Source organism: Schistocerca cancellata, chromosome 6 (assembly GCF_023864275.1).
Source record: "Schistocerca cancellata isolate TAMUIC-IGC-003103 chromosome 6, iqSchCanc2.1, whole genome shotgun sequence".
Lineage (NCBI taxonomy): Eukaryota > Metazoa > Arthropoda > Insecta > Orthoptera > Acrididae > Schistocerca > Schistocerca cancellata.
This window is the reverse complement of record NC_064631.1, coordinates 242652199-242667141: the sequence shown is the minus strand read 5'-3', so window position 1 is coordinate 242667141 and position 14943 is coordinate 242652199. Positions and strand designations below refer to the sequence as shown.

The window sequence follows — 14943 nt, the reverse complement described above, 5'->3', positions numbered from 1 at the left end:
TTTGACCCTGACTGCAAAACTATTCTACCACCTCCAACATACCATGAAGATAAAATACGAGAAAATAGGGTTTGTACAGAGCGATATAATTTTAGTTTTTCACTTACTCTATTGCAAGTGGAACTGGAAAGGAAATGAGTAGTAGTTGCACAGGAAACCCTCCACTATACACCATATGGTGCCTTGTGCAATACCTATGTTAATTTAGAATTCCACATTATGTATTTTTAAATGTTTTAATTAATTAAAACTTTAGTTATCTGTATTTCTAAAAAGAAATGTTGCACAGTGTTGTTAACATGTCTTAATATTACTGATTTTTAAGAAGCCCATATCTTTCTTATAACATGGATTTTTAGTGGCGTAATGACTAATTTTGGGAATAGATGTATTTGTTAACAGATTTGGATACTTTAATATTATTTGTAATATCAAATTATTAAAATTTAGTAATTTATATACAAATTCTCAAATTGGGAATCTTAGACAAACCATATTTTGTAAAAATGGTGTGTTGAATATAAATTTATGACTTACAGCTTATTACAGTACTAAATACTGTGCAAACATGACATTATTTATATTCTCATAAACACCATATTATGTAACGCAGATGGAAATGGAAAAAGATGCACATTGTAATATTTCATTTTATCAAAGAGTTTAACTGCTGACAATTGTCTGGTACAGTGTATGTTACAAGTTGCAGGCAGCAACAATTTAATGTTAGAATTGGTTTGTCTTGTGATAAAATTTGTGTTTGTATACTTTGGATGTCAAAAACAGTATTTATTGGAGCAATTAACTTTCTCATGGAGACTAATCCTTGTTTAAAAGTAAGGATTCCAACATTGAAGGAATTGTAGTATCCAGAATTGAAGCAATATCTACACCTAACAATGCCAACTTCTTCTGTCAACTCTAAGACAAAATTTATATACGGATTTTAGATAAATTTGGTAAACTTATTTTGAGATAATTTTTGTTAGTGAAGCTCATCTATAAGAATTTGATATCTGTATCAGCTCCTGTTATTAAAAAAGTGCACGTAGGCATGATATAGTGCTGAACTACTACTATGGTCAAATTTAAGAGTGTGAATTACAAAGGGAACTGTCAAAAACTTATCGTGACAACTAGTACACACTTTTTTTTTGCAATAAGAAGACAAAGAAAACTAGAAAAATCCTTTTATTTTTCAAAAAATTGATAAAGCTCTACAGTAGTTTCTTATAACTCTAGTGTCATGATTTTAGGAATCTTTACTGGTGTTTAACACAGTAACACAATTCACAAACACTAATTCAGATCAATTCATAATTATAGTTACATAAAAAATACTCTAAAAAGTAGATGACTATTTCAAGGCACCCACCTTATAGCACCCAAAAATGAATCTTTTAGTGGCAAGTCACAAGACTGTCGATTTGAAGTCTTTGAATACGTAATACAATTCTTGTATATGGAAGCACATTATGTAATTTCAGAATTCTAACGAAGTTCCTATACACCGACTTCAAAAAAGTACTGCTCAGCATGGCAGTATATAATTACAACATTTTTACTACTTTTTAGAATGGTATAAAAATTTAAACAAAGTGCTCAATATCGTTAATTTTCAAAATTGCGAGGCAAATGCCCCACACTAAATATATTCACTGATATATGGAAGCACACAATATAAGTAGGTCACATTTATAAAATATGATACATGAAATGTACCTAGATATTTATTACTGATGAACTATTAAATTCTCTTTACCTTTCTCTTTCCTAAATTCTAAACTGTGCAAGGTAGGGAGTCATAGATTTGAGTAAGAGGTTCGTATCCATTCCTTACATAGACATTATGAACTCGTGTCAACATACAACAAACTTTCACCCTTTGGCAATATTTATGACCAAATTATGCAGTCATTGCAGTGAGTTAAAAAATTTAAGTTTTTTTTTTCCTTTTACTGTTGATATAATGGATTATATGGTGCCTGTTTGGGATAAGGATCACCTGCAACTGCAACACTATATGGAGGAGGTGGCTGCATGGCAACTGGAAAAAACAAAAGCATTCAATGAAAGTTTGTGGACCATTTCTGACCATTAATAAAACATCTGAACAGAACAGCAAAATTCTTAGTGATCACAGTAACAATAAAAGGAAGAAAAAAGTTCGTAAATAAAACAAACCTTGTCATGTCATCTTCATTGATTAGAAACACAGCCTGTAGCCAATGACAAAAAATACCATATCAGACTACAGTGACAGTACAGTGAAAAATAATGTTAATATATTGCATTAGAATATCAGGGGATTAAAAAACAAAGTGGATGAGCTTCTTATGTGTTTAGAAGATTTAGAAAGTGAGGGTTCAATAGATGTACTATGCCTGTCAGATCATCATATAGTCACAGGTATGGAAATGGTTAATGTGGGTGGATATAAGCTTTTGTAAGTATAGACACTATGGAGAGAGAGGAAGAGCTGCCAACATATGTTAAAATCAGTCATAGTGTGAAAAATTTGGAAACTAAAAAATTTTACATAGAGCAACATATACAAGCATGTGCATGTGAGAAACTGAACAATGACACTTTTCTAATTGTAGCCGTGCATGTCCCCATTGGGAAATTTTCAACTATTTTTGAAAAACTTTGATTCTTTGTTGTGCTACCTGTCACACAAAGGAAAGCAAATTATTGTTTGTGGTGTTTTCAACGTAGATTTTCTGAAAGAGTCCAATATAGAAAGCTTGAGCCTGAAGTATTACTTGGTTCTTTGAATTTGACATCAGTTATTTATTTTCCTACTCGGGTGGTACAGGAAAGCAGCACACCGATAGATAATGTTTTCATAGACCAAGATAAATTTAATCAAATAAAAACTTTTCCTGTTAAGAATGGTCTGTCTGATCATAATGAACAGCTAGTTACAGTATATGATATAGCTCCATACAGCAATGCAAAACAGTCCTCCAAAATCGTGTGTTCCATTAATGATTTAAAAATCCAAAATTTTAGGTAAAGCTTGCAACAGTTAGACTGGGATGAGATGTACAGGGAACATTATGCTAATTTAAAATTTAACCTATTTCATGATACCTTTGTGAGTATATTTGAAAACAGTTTCCCTAAGAAAACACTGAAATATAATTGTAAGAAACCATGTGAAAAGCCATGGCTTACTAAAGGGATAAAATTATCTTGCAAACGGAAAAGGGAAATGTATCATATAGCTAGGAGTAGTAATGATCCCGAAACAGTGAAACATTATAAAAACTACTGCACTGTATTAAGAAAAGTTATTAAAAGTCCATAAGTATGTGCATTATGTCTGAGATTAACACATCTGATAATAAAATTAAAACAATTTGGAATATTGTGAAAAGGGAAACAGGGCAACCTACATCACAGGAAGACTGTATTTCTATCAAACACAATGAAGAGTTTGTTAACAAGAAGTCAGAAGTACAAAACATTAACAAAGATTTTTAAGTGTTGTAGCAAAAATGGGATCCAGCTATTCATTAGAAAATGCAAGGCAGTATATGGAAGACGCAGTAGCTATGCAATTTGATAAAATTTAAATTCAACCCACCTCTCTGACAAATTAGGAAAATAATAAATCGACTCTAAAGTAAAAGATCACATGGAATTGATGGCATTTCCAACAGATTACTAGAAGCTTGTTCCCAACAAATAAGTAGGATTCTTAGCCACATATGTACTGGAACAGGGCATTTTTCCAGATAGACTGAAATACGCTATTATTAAACCATTGCATATAAAAGGGGATAGATCTGATGCTAACAACTACTGCCAAATCTCACTTCTCACAGTTTTATTCAAAATTCTTGAAAAAGTATGTATTCAAGAGTAGAATCACATATTTATAAAAATGAAGTACTAACAAAATGTCAATTTGGTTTTCAGAAAGGCTTTTCAACAGAAAACACTATAATGCCTTCACTGATCAAATATTAAATGCATTGAATAACAGAACATCACACACTGGGACATTCTGTGATCTCTCAAAGGCTTTTGATTGTGTGGATCATGAAATTCTTCTAGATAAGCTTAAGTACTGTGGTATGAGTGAGACAGTGCACAAATGATTTGATTCATTCTTAACTGGAATGAATGCAGAAGGGTGAAATTAACAGTACAGATAGTCTGCAAAAACCAGCAGAGTCCTCTAACTGGGGAGGTACCAAGAATGGTGTCCCACAGGGTTCAGTCTTGGGTCCCTAATTCTTAATATATATTAATGACTTACCTCTCATTATTCAGGAAGATGGAAAGCTAGTTCTTTTTCTGATGATGGAAGTATAGTAATCACACCCAAGAAGCAAGAATCAGCTGAGTAAATTGCAAACAATGTATTTCAGAAAATTATTAAGTGGTTCTCTGCAAATTTTCTCATTAAATTTTATACAATTCTGTACAGTAAATTGCATAACACCATTGATAAATATAGACTATGAACGGAAGTCTATTGCTAAGGCAGAATACTCAAAATTTCTGGGTGTGTACATTGATGATAAATTGAATTGGAAGAAACACATCGATGACCTGCTGAAACGGTTAGGTTCAGCTACTTATGCTATTATGGTTATTGCAAATTGTGCTGATAAACGTATCAGTAAATTGGCCTACTATGCCTATTTTCATTCACTGTTTTCATATGACAACATATTTTGGGGCAATTTGTCATTAAGAGAGAAAGTATTCATTGCACAGTGTGTAATCAGAGTAATAGCTGGAGCCCGCCCAAGATCACCTTGCAGACATTTACTTAAGGAACTCTGGATATTCACAGTGCCTTCGCAATACATATATTCACTTGTGAAATTTGTCATTAATAACCCATCCCAAGTCAAAAATAACAGTGAAATGCATAGCTATAACACTAGAAGAAAGGATGATATTCACTATTCTAGATTAAATCACGCTTTTGCACAGAAAGGGGTGAATTATGCTGCCACAAAAATCTTTGGTCATTTACCAAATAGTATTAAAAGTCTGACAGATAGCCAACCAACATTTGAAAAGCAAATTAAAAGAATTTCTGAATGACAACTCCTACTCAATAGATGAATTCTTAGATATGAAGTAGTAACTTTAAAAAAATTAATTAATTATTTTGCTTAAAGAAAACTTATGTTAAAGTGACACTTCGACATCATTACGAAATGTTGTATTCATGAGATATGGAACAAGGATTAATTTATGTATGTATGTATGTATGTATGTACAGTGTGCCTCCTGGCCCCTCCCCCAGTCAACCACAACTGTCCCCTAATTCGAATGGATGCTAAACTGACTCCTCGTGTAGCAGGCTTAGGATACATCTTAGGATCAGTATTACTTCATATTTTTCCTGTATTTCTCTGAATCCAAACTGATCTTTCCTGAGATCTGCAGTAATCTACAACAATGACTCATTACACTGATGGTTTATTAATATTCACACTTGTCAGCATCTCCTTTGTTCGAAACTGAAATTATTAAATTATTCTGTAAGTCTGAGGATATTTCACCAGTTTCATATCTTGCATACCAGTGCAACAGTTTTGTCATGGACTGTTCTCCCAAGGACCTCCTTAATTCTGAGGGAATATCATGTACTCCCATGCTCTTTCAAATTCTTTTCGCAGCTTCATGTCTTCCACCACATTTACTTTTTCTTCCCTTTTTATAAGTCATTCAGATGGTTTCCCTCGTACAGCCATTCTATACATTCCTTCCACCTTTCAGGCTCCCTTTTTCTGCATAATACTGACTTTCCATCTGAACTCTTCTTTCTCCAAACAGGATCTCTCCTAGTCATACATAAATTTTATTCCATCTGAGATTTTCCATTAATGCAGAAAGCAAACAAATATAGATTCCACTGTAATTACTAGTTATTTTGATGTGACAGTGCGGTCAAAACTGTATATTTAGATTAATATAACTTAACCTGGCAGAATGTCAAACAATAAAGACAACTGAAATCAGGTATCGACTCCAATTTTTAATGTTTGTGAACAATGTATGACTCAGGAGGTGGTGGTTTAGTGGAGGTGGGTGCCTCCTGTTTCCATAATATTAATATAAACTGTCATTCAGCTGATGATAAAGTAAGCTAAAGCAACTAATCAACTCTTAAGAGCAGACCAGAGAACTGCTGAAGTGCCTACACAAATCTCTATTTGCTATGTGAATGTTGTGAGACATAGGTGATGTAAAAATAAGAAAGCTATTGTACTATGCTTACTTTCATTCCATAATGTTATGTGGGATTATTTTTCTGGGGTAACTCACCAAGTCATGCTAAAGTTATGTGAGCCTGAAAACATCCAATTTGAATTATTTGTGGTGTGAACTCAAAAATGTCCTGCAGAGTGCTGTTTAAGGAACTAGAGATCCTGCTTCCCAATATATTTACTCCTTAATGAAATTTGCCATGAAACACGCATTTTTTTCAAATCGACAAATCAGTTCATGGAATCAGTACACGAAATAAGAATAACTTTCACCAAGTTTTTAACTCATTTAGCTCAAAAAGGTGTCCATTATTCAGCAACACATATTTTCAATAACATGCCTGCAGCCATAAACAGTTTAACTAAGAATAAAGTTTAGTTTCAGAAGAGGCTATAAAGGATGTATTGTTGGCCAACTCCTCCTACTCAACTGATGAATGTCTTAGCAGAAGTGACTGATGTGATTTATTTAGTTTGACCGATTTTACATCCACAAGGGCATCTTTTGGGAACTATGGATGGTATATTAGCATATCTGTTCTTATTTTGGAAATATTTATTGTGTATTCTTGTTTTCTGCCATATTCCACGTTGTAGAGGATCTCATCACTATGGATAAACTGGAACGAAAACTACATCTAGTCTAATGTAATCCAACCAAATTAAGTGCCGATGAAGATACATACAAAACAAAGCTAAGCCATTGTGCTGCACTTCCACTTGAACATGTTATACCCATTGTCACCCAATGGTACACGCTGGGAGGTAAACAGAGGCAATGCCATGGCATTAACACAAAGATGCACTAGATTTCTCACTGCCAACAATGGGGGGGGGGGGGGGGGGGGGAGGGGGGCAGGAATTTCTAAGGCTCCTTTCACAACTCTGACAATGTCTTAATAGAATCATTCAGCAGCTATGATGTATGGGACAATACGTCAAGTTCATTACCGAGGCAGCATTGAAAATAGTCAACAATCTAAATTTAGCTAGATAACTAAGGTGGTGTGCACTTTGGTGTAAATTTTGGTTGCAGAATTGTACACCCTTTTTGTGCTACAGACAACCTTGATGTGGCATAATAAATGTTACTTCTTCTTCAGGTATAGTAATTATGTACAAAAATGGTTCCAGAACTCTAGTAAATTTCCATGAAGGAAGAGAATACATTTTTTCACTGTTGATAAGCTTTATTATTCAAAGGTTCATACAAAGAATTTCAACAATGTACAGCATACAGTTCACTGTCGACAGACTGAACGGTTGGTGAGTGCACTTGAAAATGGAGGAAACAGAATTTCATGCTGTTATTAACAGTCATTTGAAGAGTTAGAGTGTCGCACAAATCAAACAGAATTGGATGAAGTTCATGCAGACTCTGTGCCATCACTGAACACCATTTACTTTTTGATTAATGAATTTAAATGTGGTCGGACATGCACTAAAGGCAAAGCACACTCCCCAGCTGTCCAATTGAGGTCACCACATAGGAAACCATTGACAAAATCCATGCCGTAATCCACGACATTCAAATAAAAATTAATAATTTTGCTTAGGCTTCTCAACTGAGACAGTACACAATAGCCTGCACAGAGAATTGGCTATGAAGAAACTGTGTGCAAGGTGGGTGCCACAATTGCTCAGTTGACGAAAACCAGCCCAAGATTTCAATACAATGTCTGGTGAAGTTTAATCACAATCTGAATGACATTTTATGCCAATTTATGACTGTTGATAAAACCTGGATCGATCATTACACGCCAGACACAAAATGGCACTCATAACAATGGACAAAGTCTGGTGAAAGTGCACTAAAGCAAGCAAAGATCACTTTGTCAGCTGATAAAGTATTGGCCTCTGTTTACTGGGTTTCCCAAGGAATAATCCTCATAACTAACTTGGACAAATGCAGAACCATAACAGGATCTTATAACACTTCACAGTGGGAACACCTGAAACGAGCTGACTGAAGAAAGACCAAGGTCGGCATGCAAAAAAGTGCTCTTTCACCACGATAATGCAACAACACACCAATAAAAATGGTGAGAGTGCATGAACTGGGCTTTGATTTATCCACCCCAGTCAGCAGACTTTGCCGCAAGTGCCTTCTTCCTATTCTGTAACTTTAAATTTTGGTTTGCAGGGAAGAAATTTTCATCAAATGATGAAATGATAGTAGTTGTCAATGAGTATTTTGCAGAGTTTGACAAAACCTATTTTCCCAATGGGATGAAAAGACTAGAGGATCGCTAGACCAAGTGTATATTCCTCACACGAGATTGTCATGCAGTTTTTTACAAACATTTTTCCTTGCTTTTTGGGAGACTTATCAAACCATCCTCTTAATCGCTAAGCTTTTGAACAGCATTGGATTATTCTTGAGGACAAAAAAAACTGGGAATCGTAAGTAAAAATGTCTAAATAATTATACTGTATAGGTTCTTGAATTTACCTACAGTTCTCGTTTTCATAAGGGAAGTGCACTAAATATGGCGCAGATGTAAACATCAGGCTAATCAACAAATCAATGTGATCCATAATTTTCATTTCAGATTCATATTCATTGCCTTCACCAACTCACAACCAAATTATCACCTTTTGAACCTAACGTATCCATTGGGTATACTACAGATCAGTTTGTCACCACAGCCAAGATTAAGGGGTCCAGTACCACGCTCTAGCCCAGAATTTTATCAGTTGAACATGTGCTTATAGAAGAAGGTAAATCTCCAGAAGATTACACAAAGATTTATGTAATTATCAACTCAACACGTGCTCTGGGAACTTGGGACTGCTGTCTTATCACTTATGTCAGTTCACAAAGGAAATGAAAGTGAATAATATTCTAAGATGATAATCCATGGGTACAAAAAGCAATAATAAAGGAAGCCCAGTGTTTCAATGAATGGAGCAAGGTACTGACCAAACACAAACAAAATGCTGTTTGTCAGAAGGCCAATAGGCCACATCTCCTTTCTAGGAATCCCACAGGAATCTTATACCTACGCCAGTCCAACTATTTAATAAAAAGCTATTGTCTAGTAGGTCCATTTTTCTTATTACAGCTTTTTGCTAGAATACTACATGAAACGGAAGCAGTGGTTGGGAAGGGAGTGAGACAGGGTCGTAGCCTCTCCCCAATGTTATTCAATCTGTATATTGAGCAAGCAGTAAAGGAAACAAAAGAAAAATTCGGAGTAGGTATTAAAATTCATGGAGAAGAAATAAAAACTTTGAGGTTCACCGATGACATTGTAATTCTGTCAGAGACAACAAAGTACTTGGAAGAGCAGCTGAACGGAATGGACAGTGTCTTGAAAGGAGGATACAAGATGAACGTCAACAAAAGCAAAATGAGGATAATGGAATGTAGTCGAATTAAGTCGGGTGATGCTGAGGGAATTAGATTAGGAAATGGGACACTTAAAGTAGTAAAGGAGTTTTGCTATTTGGGGAGCAAAATAACTGATGATGGTTGAAGTAGAGAGAATATAAAATGTAGACTGGCAATGGCAAGGAAAGAGTTTCTGTAGAAGGGAAATTTGTTAACTTCAAGTATAGATTTAAGTGTCAGGAAGTCGTTTCTGAAAGTATTTGTATGGAGTGTAGCCATGTATGAAAGTGAAACATGGACGATAAATAGGTTGGACAAGAGGAGAATAGAAGCTTTCTAAATGTGGTGCTAAAGAAGAATGCTGAAGATTAGATGGGTAGGTCACATAACTAACGAGGAGGTATTGAATAGAATTGGGGAGAAGAGGAGTTTGTGGCACAACTTGACAAGAGGAGGGGACCGCTTGGTAGGACATGTTCTGAGGCATCAAGGGATCACCAATTTAGTATTGGAGGGCAGCGTGGAGTAAAAATCGTAGAGGGAGACCAAGAGAAGAATACATTAAGCAGATTCAGAGGGATGTAGGTTGCAGTAGGTACTGGGAGATGATGAAGCTTGTACAGGATAGAGTAGCGTGGAGAGCTGCAGCAAACCAGTCTCAGGACTGAAGGCGACGATGACTACTGAAGTTGAACCGGAGTTCAGTGCGCACACGAACGCAGATGGTGTGGGGTGACGCACAACAGCTAGAGGGTGTGTACCATGTGACACCAGCCATGTGACATCAATCTATAGCAAGTGCTATCAGTTAAGCATTTAACACAAACATCTTCATCTTCATAGTTTTGTACGAATTGTGGGGGAGGAGACCAAACAGCAAGGTCATCGGTCTCATCTGATTAGGGTAGGATGGGGAAGGATGTCGGCCGTGCCCTTTGAAAGGAACCATCCCGGCATTTGCCTGGAGCGATTTAGGGAAATCGCAGAAAACCTAAATCAGGATGGCCGGGCGCGGGATTGAACCGTCATCCTCCCGAATGCGAGTCCAGTGTGCTAACAACTGCACGAATTGTGACAATTACTTGTAGGTCAAGTACTAAAAACATCTATTGCTTTGACAAGAGATAGTGACAGCATGTTAAGAATATAAATATTTTTCATGTTAGTTACAAGCTTTAACAGTGGCCCCCCTGGCACCTACCATGACCAGTTGCCAGACAATATGGAGATGGACCGAGACAGCACACGGGGCAACTGTTACAAAGTATTTTATTTCGGTGTCATGCAGTGCCCTTCTTATGTGCACAGCCCTAGTCCAGTTTTTCTAACTACTAGGCCAGTCAACTATTAGCAGCATTTCTCAGAAGCACATTGTGTAAGTGGCAACTACTAAGTAAAACTGCTGTTGCAGAGCTGACAAGAATAACAATGTTCAACAATACTCAAAGGTACATTATTAGGACTACGAATTCAAGGTCTGAAACAATTAGCAAAATTTGTCCACAGATCAACAAATAAACAAGCCACTAGTACAATCTTGTGTTGCCGGAACTAAATTTGAGTTATCTTATTTTGAGGATAAAATAATTTACCAGAATTTGTGTGATGATGTCCTACCTTGAGGATGATGTACTGGATTGTACCCACTATATCCCATAGGTGGTCCCATTGTGACTGGCGCAGCAAAATTTGTTTCCAAAGGCTGAGGTGGCTGGTTATATACACTGGGCATCAAACCTGCCCCAACTGTAGTTGGCTGTGTGAAGTTTGCCTCTTGAGGATGATTGGGCACAACTGCTGCAGATGACTGGTTCGCTTGTGGAACTGTCACTGTGGGTGTTACAACACCTGTAAATTCATTTCTTAATCAGATTAAATAACTGTCAGATTATGAAAATTGTAATATTTTTATACCATAATCAAATACATACGCCTGTAAACAGCTCCTCTCTTTCTTCGCTTGTAGAGTAAGCAACATGGGCAGCATAAACAGAGTATGTAACATGTAACGACAATTCCAAAAAGTGCTGCCATAGCAATTATGATAAGTATTGTAGGAAACCTGCAAGGAATTTTTTTAACTTAATAAAGGACTGAGTTTAACTACACACACATACATTATTTACATTTTTCCAGTCTTTTTAAACACCCAAATAATATAAAATCTACCTATCTTTGTTAATTTAAACTTCAAACCAGAGGAGGAAGAAATGCAGTTCTCAATACAACACTTGAGAATCTTAGACAGTTTAAACCAGTGATAAATGAGGCAAATTATGTGATACTTACTTTGAGTCTCCATCAAATGTACTGATCTCCCAATCTCTATTATCTTGCAGTGGTCTATTGCCATTCCAGTCCCCTGATGCTAAGTTGCCCTGCCAATCGTTCAGAGCTCCATTAACACCATCTTTCAATACCTGCTTATGGTACTCTATAGATGTGCAGCATCTTGGTAATCCATATTCAGTTAAACAGCATTTGTCTTTATCAGGATCATCGAGGAAACCTGGGCACCCAGCTTCACACGAAAAACCTAGAATCAAATATTAACGTTGAGGTTGTATGCAAGCGTGGGATAATTAATCAGTAAGTAAACATGACTGTCCAACAGTGTAGAGAAGATCCATACTGACTGTGATAACATTAGAATACTGATAAAGCCAAAGTTATTTGCTGTGGAAATCTTAAATACAGTAGCTACATTAAAAAAATACCATGAAGCTGCTAAACAGCAGCAAATTCAATTCCAGAGAGAGAGAGAGAGAGAGAGAGAGAGAGAGAGAGAGAGAGAGAGAGCGCTACCAACTTCACACTATACATACATTTTTGTAATTTTCATTGGAATATTTCGGCACTTATGCAGTTTTGGGGATACATGCGCTGATCACGAGTCTTCAAATAAAATTTTGTATTTGAATTTTCTTGTATTTCTCAGGTTCTACAGCCTACAGATGTTTATTAAACATGTTCAGTAGTAGGCTGAACTGCGATTTTTAATTACTCGTGCAATTAGCTGATTACGAGTACTTGTCATTGTCAAACCAACATGGAAAGCACTACATTGTCTGCATACATCGCCATGTATAAAGAACACTTTACACACCTCACATTAGGATAAAACATGAATAATCTTTTATCTTAATGAGAGGTTTGTAAAGTGTTAGTTATACATGGCGATGTATGCAGCTAGGTGTTTGACAATGACAAATAGTCGAAATTGGCTAATGGCACGATTAAATAAAATTCGCATTACATCTTACTACGGGCAATGTTCATGCTTATTAATCTTCAAATACTTTCTCACAGCATAGCAGTGTAACGAAACGCTGATAGGACTGCATCTGAATACTAAAAGATCGCTACTACCAAAGCCCTAAGCATATTTTAACATGACTTTACTTGCGGCAAAGCATAATAGAAATAGTTTGTTGTTCCTTGTCAGTGCTACAAATTATCACAAAAATTCTACGGTCTGTGCCGCATCATCACATCGTTATAAAGCAGAATGACAAAAAAAAGTTGAAATAATGTCAGAACCTCCAATAACTTTTACGCTTAACATATCAACAACCGCTTAGACCTACCTGTTACATGTGATACACATACTAGCAATACGGCCACTGTCAAACATCGGTAAGTAAACATGGAGAACATTGTTTTCACTGAAAAGCAACACAGACAACGATGTGCAATTTTGAGCAAGAGATGCTGTTCCACTTATACCCAATGCAACATTTAATACACCCTAAACAAGCCACAAGCACCGAACTAACACTTCTCATCCCCTACTTCCTAAACCTTGAACTGCTGAAGCTTTGTCTCTTAGATCACCAACACCATGCGGTACAGGCAACATTTGCAAACGAAAAGTTCATCTAATTAGAATTGAACTCCGACAGTGGCTACGTGTACAACGCACGTATTATCGTATGAACACCCTGTAAAGCCTTTCTGAAAAAATAACACGTTTCTTTAAATTTATGGACTCAGTTACAATCGCGTATGAGTATACGTTATTTTATGTTATTTTGATTAGACAGCTAAGAAACAAGGTATCGGATTTATTAAAACTAGGCGACTGAGACGCTGTGCCCAGACAAGCTAAATGAGCAAATGAAATTTCGTTCAGGCTCCACTTGCAAAGCAAAACTGCCCGATAAACTAAGGCATAGACGCGCAAATTCGCGCATACATAAGCCAGTTTATAGGGGAAGTACGGTATACCACCTAAATGCGGGCGAGAATCAAAGGGCACACGGGCGAAGGGGGGAGGGTGTCATGATACCTCAACCCCTCCCCCACTCCCAACAAAACATACAACAATTATATTTTTACAAATATCAATTTACAAATGTTTGAGCTAATTTTTTCGAAAAACGTAGCATGATAACGGTCTAAAAACGACAATGAACTCTAGAAAATTACAAGCTATGTACTGGATACTTTTCAATTTCTTGCCTGAGTGCCTGGAAATACTCACAAGGGAACCTCCCCATCGCACCCCCCCTCAGATTTAGTTATAAGTTGGCACAGTGGATAGGCCTTGAAAAACTGAACACAGATTAACTGAGAAAACGAAGAAGTTTTGTAGAACTATGAAAAAAATAAGCAAAATATACAAATTGAGTAGTCCATGCGCAATATAGGCAACATGAAGGTGAATGTGAGTTCAGAAGCCCCATGGTCCTGTGGTTAGCGTGAGCAACTGCGGAACGAGAGGTCCTTTAATTTTTTATTTTCAGACAATTATTTTGCGTAGTTGGACAGGTCACAGAGCAGTATTGTTTACGTGATCGTGTGTCAATTATCAAAGTTCAGGCACTCACACATAATCAACTTCACTCTCCAAAATTCCAGTACATGTTCATATTTGCTTGGACATATGCAGGATTTGACGGTCTACACACCGAAAAATTTGAAAACGTTAAAAACAAATGTTTTGACAGAGAACAGGGAAAACTGTGCGACTGTGAAACTGTTGCATTCATTTGTTGCAGTTTATGTGACAAACTCTTATGTTTTCATCACTTTTTGGGAGTGATTATCACATCCACAAGAAAACCTAAATCGGGCAAGGTAGAAGAATCTTTTTACCCATTCGCCAAGTGTACAAGTTAGGTGGGTCGACAACATATTCCTGTCATGTGACACACATGCCGTCACCAGTGTCGTATAGAATATATCAGACGTGTTTTCCTGTGGAGGAATCGGTTGACCTATGACCTTGCGATCATATGTTTTCGTTCACCATTGGAGAGGCACGTCCTTTCGTCTACTAATCGCACGGTTTTGCGGTGCGGTCGCAAACACAGACACTAAACTTATTACAGTGAACAGAGACGTCAATGAACGAACGGACAGATC

At 36.6% G+C, this 14943-nt stretch overlaps 1 protein-coding gene across 2 annotated transcripts; it reads right to left on the bottom strand.

Annotated features, from left to right (window-relative positions):
• Positions 1-1174: 1174 nt before the first annotated feature.
• Positions 1175-13432, bottom strand: LOC126191298 (protein shisa-5-like). 2 transcript variants are annotated; one of them, XM_049932126.1, is made up of 5 exons: positions 13164-13432; positions 11866-12112; positions 11508-11638; positions 11194-11406; positions 1175-2047 (listed from the first exon to the last, which is right to left on the bottom strand). In XM_049932126.1, exons 1-5 carry the CDS (start codon positions 13231-13233, stop codon positions 1956-1958), a joined length of 753 nt encoding a protein of 250 aa, XP_049788083.1. In that variant the 5' UTR covers positions 13234-13432; the 3' UTR covers positions 1175-1955. The 2 variants fall into 2 exon arrangements, with proteins under 2 accessions (XP_049788083.1, XP_049788082.1); XM_049932125.1 differs by having other exon boundaries at positions 11194-11424; positions 13164-13429.
• Between the last annotated feature and the right edge of the window lie 1511 nt (positions 13433-14943).